Here is a 26,093-nt window from a genome sequence, read left to right on the forward strand (position 1 = left end):
TGAAACAGTCCAAAAGCAGAACCATTTTCATACAGTTTTAAAATCAAGACTGCATATTAAAAAGTGGGACTGTCCTGCCTAATTCAGGATGTCTGATCTCTTTATATTAAATAAATATTGACTATTGAGACAAAACAAATGGAAGTAATGGAATATTTAACTTCATCTGAAATATTTCACTCCATTCAAATAAATCATTCATATAAGTTCAGTCCAATGCTAGAGTCAACTAGCTTTTTTTAAATTTGACTTCTTACTATAAGCTGTATTTTTGTGATCTTAATTAAATACATTCATCACAAATGATTTACTACTATTTTAATGTTACCAATTATGAAAATGTTTAGGTTGTTTAGAGTAAAAACTGATTCTTCTGTTTGTAAAACAGATATGAAAGGAAATTAAATAAAAATGCATTTAATTGAGATGATTTTACTTTAACTATTATCATATTTAAATTTCATAAGTGTTTGTACTGTACATATTTATTTTATAGCGGGTAGTGTAACTGGCAATGCATTCACATGGTAAGTGGGAGTTGCAGGTTTAAGTTTCACTCTAGGTTGATTCTTTTCTTCCAGAATATTCTAAATGATTAATTAAATGTTAATTTAATTATAATTATTAAATTTAATAAGAGATGGTGCCTAACACCTACTTCTAGTACCAAGTTATTTAGAAATAACACCATTAAAGTAGCCTGGTTTAATCTGGCAGTTGTTTGGCATATTATTTAATATAATTTATATAGAAATAACTGAATATTAGTTAATTTATCGGTGCAAAGTTATCAACATAAATATCAATATCCCATAAGAAAACTAGTGGAACCAGCTTGAAAAAGTAAAGCTCAGCAAAAACAAATAAAGGAAACTTGAAAGTTATGGCATAAGAATACTGGAATCAGATTAGACAGTAAGATTAACATGTGAACAAAGAGCACATTACTGCAGACTACAACTATAGGAAGTTTTGGATGAAGCAATGTCATTGTGATAATAGAATCTATTTCCTCTGAATCAGTTTATTGGTCTTGGAGATATTAAGTGTCAAAGTTGGCACTTTAACATTAGACATGTGGCTGAGTTCTGCTTTAGAGCACTACTACACTATATGATAATTCAATCACATGAAGATCTATTTATGCTTAATATATAATCCTATCCCAGCATGATTAATTACCATAACATTATTTAAATTAACATTATTTTTATACATAATGATGTTCTTTAATTTTCCATTTTCTTTTCCATATATTAAAGGAATTTTTGAAAGTATAAGAGAATGTTTAGTGATTCATTAATTACGCTTGAATGTTGTCAGTTGTTGAAACTAATGATAGAAGATTGGGAAAAATGGATAAACTTAAATTATCAGTAGTAGTGTAAAAGATAATGTATACTTATGATCAACCAAAATGCTATATTGGAGAGATGAAACTTCCATTGGAAAAAAGGTTGGTAGAACACATGGCAGCAATATGACTTAAAGATAAAAATTCATTATGGTACCAACACTGTGAGGAAAATATATGTCAAATAGATAAAAATAATAATGAAATAATGTTATAAAGCAGAGAATTAAAGAACATTTTACAATAAGTACGTATATAAATAATGTTAATTTAAATAATGGTATGGTAGTTGATGCATGATGGAATAGGATTATGTTGAACATAAATAGATCTTCATATGATTGAACTATTATATAGATCAGGGGTGTCAAACTAGTGGCCCCTGATATGATTTTTTATGGCCTGCGGCCACGATGCTCTGAAATTAAATAAAATGGCTAACAGATCAAGATTAACTGATAAACATCTATCTGCCATAATAAGATTGTTCTCACTCTTTGAATCTAGATATTGGAAAATATCTAGATTCAAAGAGTGAGAACAATCTTAATGCATTAATGGCCTATTGTTTAAATGAGTTTGACACACCCGATATAGATCATAGTATATAGTGAATGAACAAAATGATCAGTTTTGTGCTATACATTATTGTTTTCCTGTTGTATCATTCTCCATTCCCACTGAAGAGGCCTGGACTAAGTAATCTAGGCAAAATGCTTCTGGTGGTAATTTTTTAAAAGTGTCAGAATAAAAACTATTTCTTTTGACTGTTGTATAGTGAAACTTAACTGCTTAACCTCTAAAAATTGGCATTAAATGATAAGTTAATGCTTTAAGATTATATATTAAAAATATTTTTAAAAACTTTAATAATTAGCTGATCCCATTGATCAACTTTTAACTTTAGATTTAAATCAGTTAAGTGTACTAAATTATTTAAATTTTAAAATCTGAAAGCTTTTTAAATTTTTTTCTTTTTTGCATAAACTAGCATAAAAAAATCAAATAGAAATTTTAAACCCTGTAGTTCTGTAATCTTTTATTGTCAGATATTTACTTTAATTAAATTATGAAAATTTAAAAAAATCTGTGTAAAAATGAAATGAAAATATAAAAAGTGCTATCAAGAAAGTGATGAGTTAATAAGTGAACTTCTCTCAAACCTGATAAATTTGTATTACACCAAACAACTACTGGATTCCATTGGGCAATTTAAAATTTTAGAATTTTAGAATGTTCTTTCAGAATATTCTAAAAATTATTTAATTTATTTATAAGCTCAATCTACAAGCTCATTCTTTCAATAATACTTATCTACAAGCTCATTCTTTCAATAATACTTATCTACAAGCTCATTCTTTCAATAATACTTAACTTGGATTTTTTACTTTTACATATAATTGATTAGGTTGTATATTAATCTGGACTTATTGATATAAGGGATTAGTGGTAAAATAATTAGCAAAATTAACATAACAGATTTTTCATATCTATTTTATGTTTAAGTGAAATCTTCAGTGCAGGAAAACTGAATTATGGTCAGTACAATAAGAGAAAATAACAGAATCAGTCCAAAAGGAAATACAGTAATACCCCAACTTACGCGAACCTGGAGTTACGTGATTTTCAAATCTCGTCAATTCGTCTTTTGTTTGAGCGCCTCGCAATTCTTGATTATTCATTCCCACCACACTATTATTCAGCTTACATGTTTGGATGTGTCGTGCGGAATCGACACATAGCTACAATTTATTTTGTGTTATTTATTTCTGTGTTTGTTATATCTATGGAGACTCGAAAGACTTTACTATGTCATCTAAACGAAGTAGAACTGATTCTTTTGCATCAAACAAGAAAAGAAACTTTATCTTTGGAATGTAAAGTTATTATTAAAGACTTCGATACAAAAATGAAAATTTGTGAATTGGCAAAGAAGTTTGATCTACCGGAATTGACAGTCAGAACAATTATAAAAGGTAAAGAAAAAATTCTTGAAGCTGTAAAAAATGCTCAATCTTTAAATTTAAGCATCATTCGTAAATGTCACAGTATTATCCTTCAGATGGGAACAATGTTAAAATTATGGTGTGATAATCAAGTAAATGTGAAAAATTGTATAATAATATAATTTGTTATACATATGTATTATCTAAGATTTTATTAAACATTTTTTCTAAATTATTGTTTTCTTTAATCTTCGGCCCCAATTAAAAATTATTTGTATGTATTTATATGCAAAATTATACTCTGACTTATGCGAATTTGACTTACGCAGTTATCGCTCGGCCCACCTATCGCGTAAGTTCAGGGTATTACTGTACTAAACAAAAAAAATTTTAATACAAACTGAAAAATATAGTTTGCTGCAATTTATCTTGAGTAAACTCATATATACTCAAACCAAAGTCACAATATTACTTTTACAGAAGATTTAATAAAACTTATGTAGTAGCTTTTTTCTGAAAACCACAGTCAACAAGAAGTACTCTTTCATATAGGGATACACACTTCTAGCAGTTTTTGCCCCTCTTCATTCCCTCTAATTTTATTCATATAAAATTAATTGAAAATTTATTAGTTTTATAAAATAAAAATATATTCATTCCATTTAAAATTTCTCAAGAAGTTTCCATTTAACATTATATTAAAATTCTTTTTGTACTTTTTGGTTTACAGTTGCATTATTTCTATTAAAAGTACAGTATTAATTTACATCAATCATAATTCTATAAATCATTAAATATATTGGTTTTACGTTTTTAGTTAAATAATTTAAATATTTTCAGACAGGACTGTTGAGAGGAGAACTGGGGATTTTTTCCCAGGACTAGAGAAAAGTTAATGTATTTGTAGTGATTCCCATCCATATAAATTAAATGTTATTTTTCTAACAATAAATGAAATCTTTAAGGTTGCATTTTACTAATAAAGAAATATTCTACATATTTTATTTGTTCAAAAAAAAAAAAAAATGGCAAAAGAACCCTGAGAGAGAGAGAGAGAGAGAGCTTTCTCTACCTCCAGACCCATACAATCTCTCAAAGGACCTGTTTTCAGATCATATTCTAATATAGTTTTACATATTACCTCTCCAGTAATAGTTTGATATTTTAATTAATCATTTTAAAATATATTTCACTTATATTAATTTGAAGCAAAGAATGAAAATTTTTAAATGATCTTATTTCTAGTTTATTTTCTTTAGATGAGCTATTTAGAATATACTTCTGAGGATGGATTGGAAGTCACTCTGATTATATTAAATTAAAAACTCATAAAGATATATTATCCTTTTTTAAGAAGTTAAAATATATTTAAAAAATTTGGTTTTACCAAGATTGTTTTAAGTCAAACGAAGCTTCATTTATTATATAACTTTAGCATAAATAAATTAGCCAAATTATTTTCAAAAATAATTACAGTTCATATTTTATTGGATCTATAATTGAAATAAATATTCAAAATATTCTTTGAATTAGAATTATTCTTTGTTGACATAATTTAATGATGCTTTTCAAAAAATCAAAAACATTACTTAAATTTCCTGATTGATTTTAAAAGTTTTCTGAATAATTATTTTGATAAATTTATTTAATAGAAACTTTACATCATAATTTGTAACAACTTTAATTACATGATTAACAACTGTTTTTAAAAATATATCTATATATTATCTTATTTTTGTTTTTAATAATTTACATATATTTATTGCAGTTTCTAAAATTTTAAATGATGATGATTTTAGGTTGGTCCGACTGATGACCAGAAACCAATTCGAGCAAATGCAAGACTGAGAGTATTAAGTGAGAACAACTTTTTAATGTTTTAAGATTACTTTTTTACTACCATAACTAGGATATTGGACGCCTATACTAGGATAACTAATTGGAGCCATAACTAGGATATTGGACGCCTATGGCCAAGAATAAACATGACACCTTTTTAATTTTTATAATTAAAAAAAATAATAATAATTTTATTCCAAAAAAATGCTATTATAAAAAAATTATCGAATGACATTTAAATACTATATAAATATAAAAGTTTTTTTGTGTTATTAATTTCGAATACATATTATTTCGAAACCTCCTCGTTGGCACCTTTATTAAATTGGCGCCTATGGCGGGGGCTACATTGGCCATACCCTAGTTATGGCTTCGTTTACTATATTAGTTGTTTTGTAACATGTAATAAGAAATCTAAAGTTTAATAACTGATTTATTTCTTTATGTCTAATGATTAGTTTTTTAGATTATATACTATATATCTTTAAACTTATTTCCAATCTTACAAAAAATTTTAGAAAAACCATTATTATCAAATTTTTTATTTTTTTCAAACATTTTTGTCTGTTCTGGCAGCCATCTCCAGGATACAAATGAATATTGGAATGTAGAATGTTTAAAATTTTACATTTCAGATTTGCATATGTATAATGGAATGTTGGAATTTCAGTTTGAATATAAAAGCAATTATACAAATATCAATAGTAATAAGAACAAAATGACTTTTAGAACATTTTTAAAATAGATTTTTTAAAATTTTGTAACTTACCTGATGAAGAGTTTTTTGTGTGCCAAAACATTTGCATTTCTTAATAAAAACTCTTAATATGAAAAACCTGATAAGCTTTTATATTTTTAAAGTTATCATGGTGTATGTTGATATTATATAGCATGTGGGGAAAAATTATGAAAAAGTTAACGATTTATAGACATGCTAAGAACCACCTCTACATAAATCATAACGATGCCTGATGTCAACTGTTGGCATGGAAGTATGTTAAGAATTATGATACAACTGCTGTTTGACATGCCAATATATTCAATTAATTGCCATTTATTTTATTTTATTTTTTATGTTGTTCTTATTTCTATTGGTATTTGTAAAATGGCTTTTATATTCAAATCAAATTCTAACATTCCATTATACATATGCAAATTTAAACTTTGAACAATCTACTTTCCAATATTTTCTAATATCGAATATTCCAATATATCTTAACAATGACAGCTAGAACAGCTGAAAATGTTTGAAAAAATGAATAATTTTGTCTGTAAAGGTTTTTCTAGAATTTTTTGTATATATTATATGTTGCCACTTCAAAAATATTTTAATATTATATACAAAATATATAAAAACATTCATGGTATATACAAGTATACATAATAAATACATTAAAATATATTATGTTACTAATTAATTATAAATGTTAATGCAAAAAATGAAAAAACGTTTTTTTATCAAATTGAGAAATGAAGATTTCCTATCTCCAAATAATAAATACAAATGGTTCAAAATATTTCTGATACATTGTATTACATATCATTTACACTTTGTTTTTACTGTAATTTTGGACAAATAACTGTGTATTATATGTGTTTGAAAAGTGATTTAGAAGGGAGTGGATATGTCAATTGTAAATTCCAATTATGCATTAAGATTGATATACATTATATAATTGGCTGGTGACAGACAACCAACCCATCAGATTGGCAGTTGTCATTTCTCATGCAGTATGAATAGTTAACTTGTGATAAAATCCCATTTAAGGCAACATTTTGAGCAAAATTAAACAAAGTAATTTTAATATCAATAATAAAATTATTTTCTTTTTTTAATTTTTTCTGAATTTAACTTATTATTACTAGTGAAAAAAGGAAATTAGTCAAACAACTACGATTTATTATATTTTTATATTTTTACACTTAATTTACATAATTGGGACAATTCATAAACATCTGGCCAGTGAATATAGGGATGATATCTTTGCTAATGTATGCTTAGATTGAAAATTATTTAGTATTTTAAATGTTATACAAATGTTAGTTTAAGATAAAATGGATTTTGACATTAGAGTTTAAACAAAAAGCAAAAATGTAATGTCATTTTTAGTTTCAAATTCATTAATTATTATTTTGAATTACATTTAATAATTATTAAATAAAACTATTAAATTTAATGAAAAATGATCAGTCATTTCTAGAAAAAATTGAAATGTTTAAGTTTTATCTTTAAAACCTGATACAATTAATATGATTATTATAGAATATTTGGGCTTTGGACTTACCTTGTTAGTTGTTTATATGTATATATCATAATGATTTGTTAACAGAAATGAAACAAAAAGCAATACAGTGGAACCTGGTTAACTTGAATTGATCAGAGAGAAAATTTGGACTTTGATTTAAAAAATTTCAAGTTTTGGAGGTTAAGCTAAAAATCAAGATTTTGTGCATGCATTTACTAGTGACTCATTATAAACTATCTACACAATATTTCCTTGAATTGCATTATGTGGAATTGTTGTGTCAATGTAAACCTCTGTGTCGTCTAGAAACTTGAAAATGCTTGACCAAATGGTTAAATAAGCATAAGCTACTAAGAAATGCTTTCCCAAATGGTTGACCCATTCATTCCTAAGATATAGTAAGAACTTTTTTGAATTGTGATCTTTTGTGCCTAGAATTGATCTGTTTTTTATTTTTTTCACAAACACACCATTCTTTATGATTGTTGTTTTTAAAAGTTTTGCTGCAAAGGTTAAAATTTTTACATAGAATTAGATTATAATTGTTTTTTAAAATTAATTTATCAAAAATCCATATATTTATTATGTCATCTAGTTGTAGAAATCCATCAGCAATCAAATAAAATTTTAAAAAGTTTGAAAAAACAGGCTTCAATGGCAGTTACAGTATCTAGGTCACACATACTGTTTGGAAGCCACCACCCCTGCCCACCGTCACTGATGCATGTTTATGTTTGGTTGTACATGGTTCCTGCATTTTATAGAGAGTTTCTGATTATATTATTTAATAGATGAATGTTAATTACTTTATTTAAATTAAAATTCTAGAGTTTATGAAAATGCTGTATCGAAACCCATTTGAGTTAAATAGTTCAACAAATTCAAATTAACCACTTTGATTTCACATGTAAATCCCCATGCTAAGTGATTGGGGAAAGAAAATACTCATGAGTAAATCTGACTTCAAGTTATCCTGGTTTGAGTTAACCAAGTTCAACTATATTTCAATGTTTAAGATGGCAACTTTTAAACTGCATACTGTTAATATCTTGATTTCAACAGCCTCCTTAGATGTCTGGGAATTCAGTAGTGGTTTCTTCAAAGTTCTACAAAGGTTTTATGTATATTTTTTCAGTTTTCTTTAGGGTATATCTATCATTACATGTCATCTGACCAAAATTATGATAATTTACATTATTCAATTTAACACAAGATAATGGTTGGCTTTTATGTGTAATAAAATTACAATTTCTTAAATCAAATTTGCATAAAAATTTTTTAATTTATTGAAAACAAATTATAGTTATGCTATTTTCAATAATCCATTCTAACCCAGCTCTTATTTTAATTAAATATAAAAACACCTTATTACTAGGGTATTTAAAGCTAATTCCATTTTAACTTTGAAAGAAATGTTCAATGTTGTTCTGAATTCAAATGCGGTTTACCTAACGAGGGCTTATAACTACGCCAAAAAACGTTAGTAAAGAAAATTTAAATACCCCAGTGGTAAGGTGTTTTTATATTTAGCTATTTTTAATGATGGAACCTATGGTCCAATTTTAAATTGTTTTGTATTAACAAATTGTTTTCCTGGACACTTTTCTGCATTTTGTTTTATAATCAGTTAATTTGGAAGATAGTTTTGTCTATAAAGAATCAAACTTTGCTCATAAAGAAATATAAAGAAAATTTTTAAACATCTATAATTTTAATAAAATTTATTAATTTAGATGAAACAATATATAATTCATACCTCAAATAATAATGATAAACATTAATTATCATAGTTTGTAAACTACATCAATTTTGTATAAATCTCTATTTTCAAACTTCATATACACTGGGTGATTGGTTAACGAACAGATTGGATAACGAACAAATACTTTCACAACGATAACAAACACTTTCACAAACGATTTTTATGTTTGGACAACGAACACATGATCGGATAGCGAACACCCCATAGAACAAAAACAAGAAGAAGTGACGTAAAATAATGAATACTGATTGGTCTTCCTTTGTCTTCAGGCAACAATTTGAAACTTTTTGGAGTGTGGGAGACGTCGACATCGATGCTCAAGTCAGTATATACTGATCAGATAGTATTCCTCCAAACTTTGAAACCTCCCTTGTAATTCCAGCTTTTTATTTTTCTGGCAAAACAATTCTTTTATGTATTTGCGAGACTGTCAGGTAGGCACTCGTTAAGTTTTGCGTCTGTTTTTCTTTTTGAAAGGTGAGAGTATAATAGCAAAGGTAGAGAGTGGGAAGAAGTTGCCTAATGTTGCTGGGCAGTATGGCGTGAACAGGTCTACAGTAGGCCGCAGATCAATCTTATCTAAGAAAGATACAGTATAATCAAAAAGACTCAATCAGCTAAAGGAGTAACAAAAATTACATCTGAGAAATAAAGAACATTGAAGAGTTCATAATGGAACCCAAAACGGATCTGATGATAGAAGAATGCCAAGAACTCTTGAATGAAGAATACCGAGAAACTCGGTAAGATATGTTTTCTTCTGAAAAAGAGGATTAATGTCGATATCTGTTATTAAAGATCCTTTGAAGAAGTAGGAGGATGTCAGAACAACGGTCTTAGAATGGCATCCAAAGCAGGTTGAGGCTTGGGGATTTTTACAATTGCATTGCTATTAATTACTTACAAAAATTCCTGCAGAGAGAAAGGCAATCGATATTAGACATATTGTTTAACTCCCACAAACGGAAAAAACATGACTAATAAAAACGTAAGACTGTGTATGTATGTATTTTTATTATTACATATAAATAAATGTAGTAAGAAAGTATATATTTTTTAGTTTTGGGGTCTCTAGAACGAATTAATTAAATTTCCATTAAAACGTATGGTAAATCAATAATTGGTTAACGAACAATCGGATAGCGAACAAAATCTTGGAACGAATTATGTTCGTTAACCGATCACCCACTGTATTTGTATTACATAAAATATATTTAATATCATTGTACCAAACATATTTTGTTATTATTTTGTGACAATGCGCGAAGCGCCCCTATGCTTCAGCATCACAGGACCAAATGGTTGACATTGTGTCAGCGAAGACTGCAATGACTAATTTATCAGGATTGACACCACTGTGTTTTCTGGGTAGACACGGAGACCATTATGTTTGCCTTTACATGCGAGCAGTTACATCTGTAGGCAGTTGGACTCAGGATGGAGACCACTTGAGGAAGTGCACCCAACACAATTCTAACAATAACAAAATTTGCTTATTATACTAGTTCTACAAAAGGGTATTTCCCCTAACGCTTCTTTGCGAGAACCGAGTTAGAGAGAGAGAGAGAGAGCTTACTTAACATTGCAGGTTGTTATAAATACCTGAAGCACTATGTATGGATTTCCAGATGTCTGTGGAGTTGTTGGGGAGCCTTGGGAATGTCTCTGTTGCCTTGGATGGTGGTTAAAGTCTATTGGAAGTTGAGATCCATTGGTTCTTCGTAGGTGTTCCCAGAGAACACACGATATTCGGGAGGAGCGCACAGCGACGAGCAATGATGATAAACCCTTTCGGCTGGCACATAAGGAATACTCTTGCAGACTCTCAACCCCTCGACCACTCACTGTTTCTTGAGTTCTCCTCTTTATATTTCTAAGTCACATTGTCTTTTTCATTCAATAGTGAATTTTTAGTTGTAGTTCCCAGTGACACATTCTGAGTTCCCTGGGAAAGGAACAGACTCTGGGAAGAGAAATGTACTCATCCTCCGGTAATAAAATGGAAAAAGTTTTTTCTGAGGTTTAAATAAATTTTCTTTTCAAAATGAAAAATGAATTTTCTTTCGAAAAATTTTTGAATAAAATTGTGGGGTTTTTTTTTTCAAGTTTGACCTCTCACAATTTTTTCAGTATCTGTTCTGTGGAAATGGAAGAGAATTCTTCAAATCTGTAAGCAATTGAGTTGATTTTTGTGCTCATTAAAACATATTTGACTTTTTTTCTGAGAGATTTTTAACTTCATTTTATTTCATAGATAATGATTCTAATTGATCTCAAATTATTTTAGTTGTTCTAATTGATTTGTACGGGTGTTAAATGATGTTTAAAGTTAACTAAAGCATTTGAAATATTTCTGAAAGTTTGTAACATTTTAAATTAAACAATTAAAATAGATGTATAAATCAAAATGTTCATTTATATCATCTCACATCTGTTCCTACTATTTTACATTATTTGAATGTGTCAGTTGATGTCAATTGATATTTTTACAGGATATTCTTATTATAATAAGTTCAGAAAATCGTTGAGGATTTTTCAATAAATTTTACTGGAGTATATGTAAAATTTAGGTGTTGGATTAGCAAGAATAAGCAGAAATTTTGATCGAATGAGTGGAAGCTCAGTTCCAGGTAATATGATGGCATCAGAGGAAACTGGCAACGGCATTCAATGCCCAATATCAGAAACAATCTTTTCTGCCAAAATTATTATGAAAATTGCATACTGGAATGTGTGTATTCTGATATGGAGTACACACATTCCAGTATGCAATTTTCTCGCTGAGCTATTATGGACATTTGATGAAAATTGGTTGGACATCCTTGGTGTCAGTGAGGTTAGATGGACAACAAATGGCCAAATCAGTAGTGATGGCAAGACCATATTGTACACAGGCCATGAAGAGTGGCACGAGCACGGATTAGGTCTTATTCTGAGTAAACGAATGATGAAAGCACTCCTTAGATGAAGGCCCTTCAGTGATTGGATTATTACAGCTCGCTTCACCCATGGACATGCCAAAGTGACTGTGGTGCAGGTTTATGTACCAACCAATGATACAGAGGACACAATAAAAGATGAATTTTATGAGCAGCTCAAAGACATCTTTGATGGTATTCCAAATCATGACCTAACAGTCATGATTGGGGACTTCAATGCCAATTAGGTAGTGATTGTTGAGGACTTGAGCCTGTGATTGGTGCTCATGTGTCCTCTGCTCATATGAGCAACAATGGAGAAAGGCTAACATTGTTTTATGAACACAACGGACTGTGTTACACATATTTCCAACATTGGCTTATCCGTAAAAAGACCTGTCAGTCACCAGATGGGCACACTTTTAATGAGATAGATTTTATTTGTATTAGTAAAAAGTGGAGGTCATGACTGAGCAATGTAAGAGTTTACAGAAGTGCAGATATCAGATCTGACCATTACCTAGTTAGGACAGATATTAAGCTCAAACTTTGTAATCAAAGGCAACTCTTACTAAAAAGACTGTTTGATATAGAAAAATTAAATGATCTAACAATTGCTGAAACATTTACTCTGGAGTTGCACAATCACTTCATCCTTCTTGGAGATGACAGATATAGAAGATCTCTGGGGGAACCTCAGAGACATTACCATTGTGGCTGTTTGGAAAGAGATATTTGTAGGTCTGCGAGTAACCATTACAAATAACAACACAGAAACAAAATTGCACATGATGAATATTCTTTTAAAATTCTCCGAACGCGGTTCTTTTATTATACAGATCCCAACTTGACAGATTTTCAATTCAATATCTACACAGGGGAGTGGGTTACCTCCTATTAATTTACAGGTAGATAATGCATGCATAACACAGAACAAAAAAATCTCTAATGACTAACTTAAAACTAATCTTACATCTATCTTAAAACTAATAAGGAAAGGAAATGGATAGACTTAGAAAAGCGAGGGAAAGATAGGAAAGCAAACAGAAAGTACCCTGGTTCAAGTCGTTTAGTTGATATCCTTAACAATTTTCGCTCTCACAATCTGATCTCCTCTCTGTCTCTACGAAATCAGCGGTTCAATATCTAGGTTCTCCAACTCTCCTAATGTCCTATGGATCCTCGTACCTCTTTCTTTCCCTGATCTTGTCAGGTTCCCTCTCATGGCTGCAGTCTCCTCTCTTTCATTCTCTTTTAGGTCTGGAGTACTGTATACAATATCTGTTTTCTCCGAGGTGCAGCCAAAAAGTGAGTACCACTCATCTCTCACATTGCCTTGGGCTCTTACTACCTTTTTCTATCTCCCTAAATTCAGGGAAGTCTTAATCTCTTTCTCCTTTGTTCAACTCTCGGTTCTTAGAAGGGGTAATCCTCCCCCTCAAGCAGTAACGGTTTTTGTAGAAATTGCTTTGAGACAATGGAAAGGAAGTAAGAAAGTAAAAACGAAAGAATATAGAAAAAAATAAAGAACTTACAAACTATATAAAAACTAAAATATGGCTGATAACCAGAATACTGAATTATTGGTTTCACTAAAATGAGATTTTTTTTTTTAGTTATTTTAATAGATTGTTTTAGTTAAGTAAGTTCAAGCACAAGAAAATTAATTATTTATTTCAAAAATTTTGTTGTTATAGAATTTGTAATAGCATAATTTGACTTGTTTGTATTCTAAATGATTTCTGTGTGCAGAAAACAGTTTGGCCTAGCGTACTTACATGATATATTAGCAACGACCAATATGCCATCTAAGCACTTAGATGGGCTAGCTTATGGGTATAGAAAGTTTAAGTTCCACTTTAAATTGTTTTCTGAACATTTCAAATTATTAAGATATGGCTCCATGAAACAATATATTTGTACAATTGTTTGGTTTAGTTGAATGAAAAAAGTCTGATAAAATATAGCAGTTTAATATTAAGTTTTGTTGTTGTTAAAATATTTATATATTTTGTTTTTAGTTCCTCCAAGAATAATTACCATTAATAATATACCAGGAGATCATCAAATTGAAATTGTAGAAGGTGTTAAAGTCACTTTAATTTGTGAAGCAAGAGGAAGTAAGCCACCAACACAATTAAAGTGGTATTGGAAAAATATGGAACCAGTACCAGGTAAACAAATACTGTAACTTTTGTAGTTAATCATATTTGATGATGATTTTTATTTAAAGTATAAGTTAAAATTGTACTACAGTAGAGCATCGTTTATCCGAATCAATTGGGGACTGTTCAGATAACTTATTTTTCAGATAACTGATTATGTACAAAAAAATAAATTAACCTATCCCATGTTGAAATTTTTTTGTTGTTGCCTGTTGCTTTGCATTGAATTTTCGTCGATGTTAAGCCTAACAAAAATTTTTATATTAATAATCGTGTCTATTGTATCGTTAAATATTATTTATTTATTTTGTATATACAAAATAAATATATTGAAAAAAAAAATATTTGAGAAGTTAATCTAGTATCAAAAACATTTGATTCAGCATGACACACAGTCCTCAGAAAAACACTACACAAAAGTGCCAGTGCTGCCAGCTAAAACACACACACACTAACAAAACAAATATTGGAGTAGCCCAAGACATAGCCAAAGGTTACAGTGCCACAGCACTAGCAGAAATTTAAATTTACCAACTGGAACACTTTTGGTTAACCGACGTTTCGGTTGACCAGCTTTCGGATAAATGACGCTCTACTGTATTATATAATCACATGTATGATAAGGAGTATATTTAACTATTACATTTTCTCTTAAATGTGCTAATTGTGAATATGATTATCTCTCTTGAAATTGAACAAAATTTGGCATTGTTTAAATGAAAGAAAAAATTAGCCATTTGTTTAAGGAAGCTAAAAAATTATAATTTGTTTAAATGTTTTTGGCCTATAGTTCTTCCATCATCAGCTAACAATATACACAACTAAAATGAAGAACAGTCTTATGACTATAGACCCAGAATAGCCAGATGTCACTGCTGATCAGGGTTTGTTTTTACCATTAGGTGAACCTTGGTGATCACCTAGGAGTGCCAAGATATGGGGATTCCAGCTTTACTGATTAAGAAAAGATAATTGTTAATTAATAAAAGTTTTTTACGGTGTTCATAATGATATTATTTTTTAAAATATCCACGTGTGTGGATACATTTGTACTAATGTGAGCATGATAATGCACAGTACATATTTATGTAGAGTTTAAAGGAAAGTCTGTACATACCAGTAACTTTTAAATTACATGTGGTAGTGCCATGAAAGTAATTGACACCTATAGGAAAGTGACCATGTGCAGTTGCATGGCCACTTTCCTATAGGTTTCATTGAATGCGATTTTAATGCCTCTAGTGTGAAATATGAAACTAAAGAAAACTAACTTGGAAACCAACGGAGATAGGAAAACATCTAATTATAAAATGAAAGAGCGTTGTTTAATTAGTATAAGATGACACTTGGTTTAGCAGAAACATGTACAGGTAAGCACAGAAAAGACTAAGAAAGTGTCACTGGAAAACTGATTTCTGACATTTGGCAATTGAGTTATTGGGTCATAGTGATTTGTGATATGATACTAAGAGAATGAGCTTTCTGACCAACAAAGGGGAATCATCCTACTTCCTTATTTTGTTCCAGACGTTTGCATCAAACTTAAATAGAGGCTAGTTTTTCATAGAAAGTCATCCTGGTTGCACTCCTCCTTGATAGATTGCCTGAGTGTTACAATGCATTTTTCCATTGATTCATTTTGCAGCTTCTCTGAAGTGTCATTGCAGCACTCCAGTTAAAAACCACTGGTCTAGATCCTCCAACAAATTCTCAGATGCAAGAAGTTCTGCGAATACTTCATAACAGCATATAGTATAGAAGTGTTGAATTTCAAAAACATTATGAATATGAATGTTTAATTAATTAATTACTCAAATAATTATTGTTATAATTAATACACTTCTTAATTAATTAATTAAAATTATTTTTAAACATTTTAAATTGTTTTGACATGTTTTTAAATTATCCAATTTAATAAAACTAAAATTTTGATTAATTATGGTTTAATTTACTTTAATTACACAATGTTATCACTTAGTTATTGTTATGAATATAGGTTATTCCAAAAATGAGCAATAAGCATCATCTGATTATTACAGTGCTTTTAGATTTGAGATTTATAATGCTTACATAAAAATAAACAAAGTTTATACATAAAGTTAGTAATTTTATTAATATTTTGTAATTCTGTCTTAGAAATATCAATGAACATTATTTTATTTAAATATATTAGAACCAACAAAAGAATCCATAACAGATGATGGCCACAGGAAATTTTCTACAAGTAGTTTGATAACAGTTCATCCAAAACAAGAAGATGCAGATGCAACATATGTTTGTGAAGCACATCATCCTGCACTTAGACATGTTTTAAGGACATCAGTAACTATCAGTATTTTATGTTAGTTTATCTTTTATTATTATATTATTAAAATAGAATAGTTTTTAAACATATCTCTATTTCTTTGGTTTTTTTTTCAGATAATAAATATATTTATATATTGTATTATTTTACTATATTAACTTAGATAATTTTTTTTAAAGATAGTTAAATTATTTTTAAGATTGTATGTAAGGATATGAAAAAGGAAATTCAAACTCTGTAACATTCTTCCCGATCAAAACTAAGTTTGAAAAAAAGCTGTGTTACACAAAATTAGTGTTTTATATATATATATAATTCAATCAAACAATTTCCTTAATTAAAGCTATAATAGCAAATTTATAGCCTGATTAATTAAGGCGATTGTTTCGTTGAAGTATCAATGTTTTGTGCTTTGGGATGCTTATTATATATAATATATATAAACAATAAGAATAATTATAAGTAAGAAGTTAGTAATAAATATATATTTCAAATATTCAAACAAATCAAAATCAATTATAAGCAAAAAAATAAAAAAATAATCAATAAAAAGAAATTCTTTTTCCCAACTTGGAGATTGATTAATTGTACATCCTATTAGTNATCATCAAAATCAATTATAAGCAAAAAAATAAAAAAATAATCAATAAAAAGAAATTCTTTTTCCCAACTTGGAGATTGATTAATTGTACATCCTATTAGTATTGTGACAATGCCAAAGGGTCTCCCTATTCTTTGGTACCACAGGACCAAAGGATCGACATCGTGTTGGCGAAGATCTCAGTGACAAATTTCGCCAGGATTGACACCACTGTGTCTTCATGGACAGACACAGAAACTGTTGTTTTTGCACAAACGATTGAGTGTGTGAACAAATGGATTTGGGATGGAGTGAGAGACAGCACACCAGAAGTGACTCACACAAAGACTAGGTCAACAAAACAACATTTATTTGTAAAGATATAAAACATTAGATTTCAATATGAGAGTATCCTGATTGGGATTAAAATAAGTAAACTTGGGTGAACTTAATCTAATTTTGCAGTATTCAGAGAGAGAGAGTTTACAGTGGTTTGCACATTGCTGAATACCTGGAGAAGCAAATGTCCATGGAGGTTTATGAATGTCCACATTCTTCTTCTTGTCGAGAAAGGTTATCCAAGGTTTCAGCACAAAATTATCCAATATCCAGGGTGTGATATCCAATTCGGCACTGACACCATTAATTATTGGGGAAAAATCCAGGATGATGGCACTTCTCAAAGACTGGGTGATGATTGCTTATTTCGGCCGTTGATTTCGATATCCATCTGTTCGCGCTCTACCTAAAGGTCAAAAGATCGCGGGAGTGTGTCATTTTCATCATCGGGAAAGTGTAAGTAAAGATTTTCTCAGATAGCTGAGGACAACAATTGGTGAGCATGTATGACATTGTTGTCAGTTAAAATTGGATCATTAAAGTTAAATTAAAGTGAGTTAAAGTTGGATTCTCACAGTATCAACAAAACTCAAAATTAAAACATTTGCTTGCATATGTGACTGATCCTGGAACGTTTAAATACGTAAATAGGATAGTGTGGCATTACACTTGCAAGCCAAATAAAAGACAATGTATCCATTTAATGGAGAGATGTGTAGCTCCCAAAGACATTCTTGAAAGTGTGAAGGTTATCTACTTTGGACTGAATCGTCTGGCATTATTTTTGGTAAAGTACTTAACTCATAAGAGGTGTATTCTGTGTTTTTGAATTTTGTTGATTACTGGTGGAGATTTAATTAATTGTACATCTTAAGTTGGGAAAAAGACTTTCTTTTATTGATTGTTCATAATTGATTTTGACTTGTTTGAATATTTTAAATATATATTTATTACTAACTTCTTTTTTATAGTTATTCTTGTTGTTTATATATATTATAGTTTAACCTAATAAATATTGTCATGGATGTTTGCTTACATAAGTGTCAAATTTAAAATTTTTGTTCTTTTTTTTTGTAATATTTCTTTTTTCTCTATTATAAAGTCACACGTAGTGCTAATTCATATGTAATTACTTTACAATACAGTATCAGGCTACAGACAAAATAATTTGAAAACTTTATTTTAATTCCTTATGTTACATAGGTTACAATGCTACACTACTGGGTGAACGTAGGATCATTACACATGTACACCTGGCAAAGTTTAAACTCAAAAGTGAGGTCATATGGTCAGGTTGCCAGGTCTGTTAAGTTCAGAGTTCCTCCTGGTGATGACTTATGGATTTATGACCAAAGCTGTCGCCACACACAGGAATTACTCACCGTGATCCAAGTCCAGGCCTGGTACTTAATTGAACCCTAATTTTGTGTAACACTGCTTTTTTCAGACTTATTTTTGATAACACAGGACATTAAAATTGAAAATTAATTCAAAAATATCCCACAATCTTTTTACTTTCCAGTAAAATTATTTAATGATTGGACAGGTTTTTGAACTGTTTTACAGATCAATTTCAGGCCTACCTATACATTAACATATCTTTGTTCTTTTTCTAGGTTCTTTACAGAGCAGACTGTATCTAAGGGTACAGACTGCTCTGTGAGATTTGAAATAATAAAATCTAATTATAATTGTGTGATTGGAACAAATAAATATTATACTGCTGGCCAAGTAAAATGCAACACCATGTAGTCCTCTAGATATTGCAGGTGTTGCATTTTACTTGGCCAGCAGTTTATTTGCAGTTACATTGTGGATATAGTTTATTTGATTTTTTTTATTTTTCAATTTTCCAAGCAAGAGGATAGACTTCTCATTTGGCATAAGATTATTCATGTTGTTTCTTGTTGCTATTTAACTGAATAATGATGCTTAGTTTTCTAAAAAGATTATTGTTGATAACTTATGCATTTTATAGTGACTGAACATATAGTATTATTTTTATAGAGCAACTGTCAGAACTACATACTGGCTCCTGATACTTTTTATGCTTTGTTTTCTGAAACCGTTAATAACAGTCTTGTGTTCAATAGTCAACTTTTTATGCTATTTGTCAATATGCTGTATCAGCATGCTCTGGCTGAAAAATAACCCTGATAACACTACTTATTCTTTAAGTAGTATTTATTCAATTAAATTTAACTTTAATTTGTTAATTGATATAAAAAATAAATAATCTATAAAATTTTAGCATAAATAATAAATTGCAGATGAAACAATTCATTATATCAGACCAGGCATCATATTTATTGGCAAATGAAGCAAAATTACTTAACAGCAACATACAAAATACATAAACTGAAAAAAATTAATATTTAGGATTTGCACACAAAATAAAGTGTCTGTGAAAAATGGATAAGTACTCACCATGACTGTAAGCATTTTTTGAACAAGCATCATGTCACATATACTACACAAAAGTTGTAGTAACTAGACTTAAATGCACATTACAGAAAGCTGCCATAGTAAACATGTGCCATACAGTCAGAAAGTTCTTAAATATAGATATATACCCAATAGCCCATAAATAAAATAACCTGGACTGTGAAATTGGTAGACCAAGCCCTGACTCCAATTCAGAATTTTAAAAAGTCTGACTTTAACTTCTATCTGTAAATAATAATTTAAAATATACTTTGGTTATATTAACCTAGAATGAAATTTTATCATTACCAATCAATCAGACTACTTTTTAAGCATTTTTTAAGTGAATCATTAAGCATTCCTATCAAAACTTATCATTTTTTCATAATTTTTCAATATCACCTCTGTCACATCATCTTCAATCACACATGGTGCAAAAAAGTTTTTGTTTGTGTTTAAAATAAAATACTATTACTAATTTAATCTAAGATTTTCTTAGGCATTTTATATGAGTCTTTTGACAATAAAAATTTAGAATTTAGCTAACACAGAATGCATTTGAATATAAATTTCTGAAAAGAAAATCAACATTAATTAATGATATGTAAAGAAACATCACAAAATAGGAGAATCGTCATAAAATAAGATATTGCATTAGTGGAGGTTCCTATAGTAGAAGATGGGAAATTAACACTTATATTAGGATCTTAATATAAAATACATAGTAAGAAACAGGAGTTGTTTCACATTTACTGATGCTGACTCCAACTTCACAGCTTTAAATAACAGCTTCTCTTAGTAGCTATGCTTTGATCTTGTTTAGCATACAGCGTCAGTATTAGAATGAGGTAAGTGGGATGCATGGCCCAGGATGTTGAAGGGTAGGGCATTAAACAAAAAAATAAATTAACATAAAATAATAGAAAATGGAAAAAAATAAAATGTGAAATATGGAAATTGAGAAAAAATCCTTAGTTGCAAGGTCCAAAATGTTAAAAAAAAATTCTTATACCAGAGTTTGTAAAAATATCAAAAGTGAACGTGGGGATTTCCATTGCATGATCTAATGTTTTTTATTCTAAAATTTAATATTAATATATTACTCTAAATTTTGGTCACCCATTTTTATGCCAAAGAATATATGCAGATAACTATTATCTTTCCAATAGCTAATTAACAACTAACTTTATCAGCTTGAAATTTACACACACATTAGTTCAAACATATTTGAACACAAATGGGCATGTGACACAACATAGCCATTCTGGGAATTAAATTGTTACATCTTCTATATTAGTTTTTTTATTCTTAACAAACTTTCTTTAATTTATTCTAAACTAAATAAATGTTTTTGAAGAAAACATTGTAAAACTTTCAGAAAAAAAATAAAAAATGTTTATTAAATTTAAAATAAATAGAATTATTTGTTTTTAAATTTTAATGCTACAGTGTATCTTTTTCTTCTTTTTTTTTTCTTTCTATAGTTAATCCAGGACCACCAGAAATCGAAGGATATCAGGAAGGAGACATTATTCAAGTTGGAGATACTTTAACTTTAGCTTGTATTTCGAGAGGGGGCAATCCACCAGCTAAATTAATGTGGTATCGCGATAATGTGCTGGTAGATACTACCTACACGACAAGTGGTCGCGAGACCACAAATACTCATACTTTTACGGTTTTTGCTACAGACAATAATGCTATGTATCGATGTGAAGCTTCCAATTCTATTACACGTGATTCCTTAACTGCATCAGTGAAATTAAATGTTCTTTGTAAGTTTTAAATTGTTATTTTGTATTTCTTAATTTTTTTTAAATAAATTTATTTGTTTGTCATTGTTTATGTGAAGTATTTTAAAGAGATTTTGTTCTTCATGATGAAGCAATCAAATTTTTAAAAATGTATCTATATTTTTGTATTTGTTTTTAAGTTTTAATAGAAAGCATACTCATAAGTATAATAGTTCATTTAGAAATAATTCGTAAGAATTTAAATGATTCAAATATTGTCTTGAAATACTGTATTTAAGTTATCTTAATAAAAGTATGTTATTTTGAAGAGAAAATTACATTACAACAAATATTAAAATTCAAATAAACCAAGAGAATGTATTGAGAATATTGGCGTAAAACAAAAACATTATTGAAAACTTCAAAAAGTAATAAAACTTTATTGTTTTGATTACTTTTTGATGTTACAAGAAATAAATATTATATATGCATATGAATTTAGAAAATATTTTTTGTGAAAGGAAGACATCTAACATTTTGACAAACATAATGAAACAAATATTGTGTTAATTTTTTGATTTACAATTATTATTAAAAAAATAATTAAAAATTTTATACAGAATTTATGTATGTAATACAATGTTATTTTATAATTTTTTTATATAGTTGCTCCTGCCAAGGTAACAATTACTGGTCCTCCAGAAGCCAAACGTGGTGATACGGTGACTATGCATTGTACAACAGAACCAAGTAATCCACCATCACAGTTGAGTTGGATGATTGACAGTCTTCCAGTTATAGGGGGAGAAACAGTTAGAACAGCAACACTGAAGGGATGGGTGACATCATCTAATCTTACAATCACTCTAACTAGGCAGGTAAATTACATTTTTAAATTTTTTTCAAACTTATTTTTGAATATGATAGTTGCAATGTATTAATTATGATGTTTGTTTTAGGATCCTGATGTGAAAGTGTTTTCTTGTTATGCAGAATGTTTACCTTTAAGAGAAACCATATTTCAGCAATATAAATTAAAAATTATTTGTAAGTATTATAAAATGCTATTAAAGAAAATCACATTTTTATTGTTGAAGATTTGTTTTAGAAATGCTGATGGCAAACTATATACTGTTATTATATTTACTATATAAATAAAGGATTAAATGAAACACATACAAATATAGAATAAAAATAGAGTATTCAGTAAGTTTCATGATTACAAGGTGAGCACTAAAAATTCATAATGAGAAATAAATAAATGTAATATAAAAGAAATAGAAACCTAAAGTAATTTAATCATAGAAAGACATTTAAAAGTAACAGCAACAGAGATTTTACATTTGTTATTAGTGGAAAGTTTACAAAATAACTCCTGTGAACTCACTCAGACTCACACTTTTTTATAATCATTGTTTTTAGCATGGAGATTGACTTTGCTCTCCATCTATCTTGATAAACTTTTTGTTTCTGATGAGCCTAAAATATAAATCTTTATATAACTAATACCTAAATTTTCAAGGGTTATGATGATATGGCTGCATAGTGGCATGATGCACTACCAGACCAGATGATAATTATAATGACCATTTGATAGATTTTGTCAATAAATGGCTTTAATCTAGATTTGAGTGTGTTTAGGCATCCAGAGCAAAAGAGCATCATTTCATAAGGATTTTTATAACATTGTGAAAGCAGTTTGACTAAATCATAGTAGATGATATAATACTTTAATATTTTAGTACTAGTAGGTGCATCTCAGAATTTTGAATTGATGGAAATTGAGTAAAAATAAAAGGTGATTTTCTTTAACATTATGTCTACAAATTTAAAACTAATACATTTAAATAAATATTAATACAATAAAGTATTAGTATCAATATAACAATATTATGGGGGAATCACTGAAATATATATAGCAAAATTTTGTTACACTGAAATATAGTCAAAATGCCAATATATTAAAAAAAATTGTTAAACGAGGAAAAATTCTTACTTTTTAAGCTTAAAAACCAGTTATTCTAGTAAAATTCTATAAAAACTATGATTCAAACTTCTACGAACACAAACTACTGATTCAGTAGTTTGTATTTGTGTTTCAGTTCTAGATTTAGGGTTCTAGGCCTCCTGGGCCTATTAAGCTTGGTGCCCCTCTGTTCCAGGTTCCATTTATGTTGAAATTAACAAAACATTTACATTGTTGTAGATCACATTATTATAAACTGAATTACTACTTCAATGTATTTGAAATTTTTAGTTATTTAGTTAATAATTAATTATACTGTAAATACATATACTAATAAAGGAAAAATAATTAAGGCAGTATAAATCAGCACTCAAAAAATTTACCTCTGCATATCAGCATCTCTTTACCACCTGGAAACTATGATCATTTCAAAATATTTTGCTATCTAAAATTTGGTACCCTGTAGATACAAAGTAAAAAAAGCTTCTCACTGAGTAGCTTTTCTCTTTCCTGACTGTTATAACATAACATGAGAAAGTATTGTAACCATCTCGAATTTTTAGTTTCTTGTTACTTTCCTGGCTGTTTTAATGTAACATGGGTTACATTCCCAGCTATTATAAATAATAATGTCATATTTGACCTTCTAGGTTTTCATAATCATGATGTTTTGGCATCTCTGAACCCAAAAAAGTAAAAAACAATAACTGGAGTGTGTATGTGAAGTGTGTGTGTTGGCATCTATTTCATTTAATATCTCAAGATGGACTAAAGATTAAGGAACAAAATTTGACACAATAACTTGTGTATAAGGAGCATTGATATTTTGGTGGTTAAAGGTCAAGGGATGGGGAGACACGTGGGTCACATACCACATCTCAAGAGGGGTCAGACTTAATGAAGATTTTATTCATTATTACCATGTACAATTTTTTATAAAATTCATCTCTGTCCTAAAAATTAAGCTTTTTGCCATTTTATAATAATTAATAAAATAAAAAGTTTTATAAAAAAATCACAGAACAGATGGTGCCACACACAGTTTTATTTATTATGATTAGTAATACAAAAGTTACATTTTTAATAAAATCTCATAACAGCTGGAAAAGTTATGCAACTCATTGCTGGAATTTTTATTACTTTTTGATTTTCTCCTCCCTGTGGGATTAAGCAAGCCTTTTAATCACACTTGTAATGGACTCTGCTACACAATGGTATGGCTGGATTGCAAAGCATGAGACCCAACAAATTTGGGTCAATTCATCTCTGATAAATTCTAGGCAAAAGCAAGCTTGAATCTGGTCCTTCATTAGCAGGCTGACTTTTATCACCTCAATCATTTGGCTGTCTATGTAACTGAAAATTTATTTTCAGCACTGTCTTAAATGAAGCTGATGCGTGAAGTAGTGGCTGCACTGATAATCACAAGCCTTTCTACAGGATAACCTTTGTTTATTGCTGAATTTTCATTTCTATTGTATATGTAATTTGTAATTTTCATTTCTAATCAAAACCTTTGCCATAAATTTTTGAGTTATTTTACAGTATTTCAATATGCTGTTTGTCAAATCTTTTTGTTTTATCAGAAAATGGCACAACTTCTGTATCATGTTGACAGTGAAGATTACCATTTTGGGTAATTATTCACTAATAATGCTACACAAAAACTAAATCCACTGTTATAACTAAAATTTGTACTGTCATAAAAATTTCAAAAGAGTATCTATTGACAGCAAAATAAAACTAATTTATTTAATTATGGAATTTATAATAATGTCTTTAGCCGAATTTACTAAACCTTCTATTTTTTACAGTGAGAGGTTAGGAAATTGAAAATAAATTCATTATATTGATAATTTTGTGTAAATTGTTTTTTTTTTCAAGTTTCGATGGTCCATAAAACAAAGACAAGTGTAAATAACAAAATGAATTTATTACCAAAAGTTAGGTACAAACATGGTTACTTTTTGACATAATCACTGTGAAGATTGAGGCAGTTATCATATCTGTGGACAAGCTTTTCCATCCCCTTGTCATAGAATGTTGCTGCCAATAACTTGAGATGAGCCCTAATGTTGTTTTGAAGATCGTTAACGTTGTGGAAGTCGCTTGGCGCTAAATTGGGGCTATACGCCGGGTGTTTAAAGGTGGTTTTCAGACTTCCACCTAGCTTAAAACTTTTTAATGTGTGAAGACTTCTGCCACTTTCCTGAACTGAAAATGTGGCTAGCAGGGCAGATATTTGAGACTGATGAACTAATGACGATCTTCAAAACAACATTGTTAAGGCCATCTCAATTCACTGGCAGCAAACATTCTATGACAAGGGGATGGAAAAGTTCGTCCACAGATATGGCAAATTCCTCAATCTTCATGGTGATTATGTCAAAAAATGTTTGTACCTAACTTTTGGTAATAAATTCATTTTGTTACTTACACTTTGTTACTTGTTTTATGGACCATCGAAGCTTGAAAAACTGCCCTTGTATTATATTAGCATTTGTTACAATGAAATT

At 29.1% G+C, this 26,093-nt stretch overlaps 1 protein-coding gene across 6 annotated transcripts in view; it reads left to right on the top strand.

Annotated features, from left to right (window-relative positions):
- Window positions 1-26,093, top strand: part of LOC111637098 (nephrin-like) — a 105,564-nt gene that overhangs the window by 52,224 nt on the left and 27,247 nt on the right. For all 6 annotated transcript variants that reach the window (XM_023382510.1, XM_023382508.1, XM_023382509.1 and 3 more), the window contains exons 4-9: window positions 5,100-5,157; window positions 14,087-14,239; window positions 16,404-16,571; window positions 21,363-21,653; window positions 22,278-22,489; window positions 22,571-22,658. In XM_023382510.1, the coding sequence (XP_023238278.1) occupies window positions 5,100-5,157; window positions 14,087-14,239; window positions 16,404-16,571; window positions 21,363-21,653; window positions 22,278-22,489; window positions 22,571-22,658 (970 nt within the window). The remainder of the gene's footprint in view (window positions 1-5,099; window positions 5,158-14,086; window positions 14,240-16,403; window positions 16,572-21,362; window positions 21,654-22,277; window positions 22,490-22,570; window positions 22,659-26,093) is intronic.

This window comes from Centruroides sculpturatus, unplaced genomic scaffold, assembly GCF_000671375.1.
Source record: "Centruroides sculpturatus isolate CEXI.00-Female unplaced genomic scaffold, Cexi_2.0 scaffold924, whole genome shotgun sequence".
Classification (NCBI taxonomy): Eukaryota; Metazoa; Arthropoda; class Arachnida; order Scorpiones; family Buthidae; genus Centruroides; species Centruroides sculpturatus.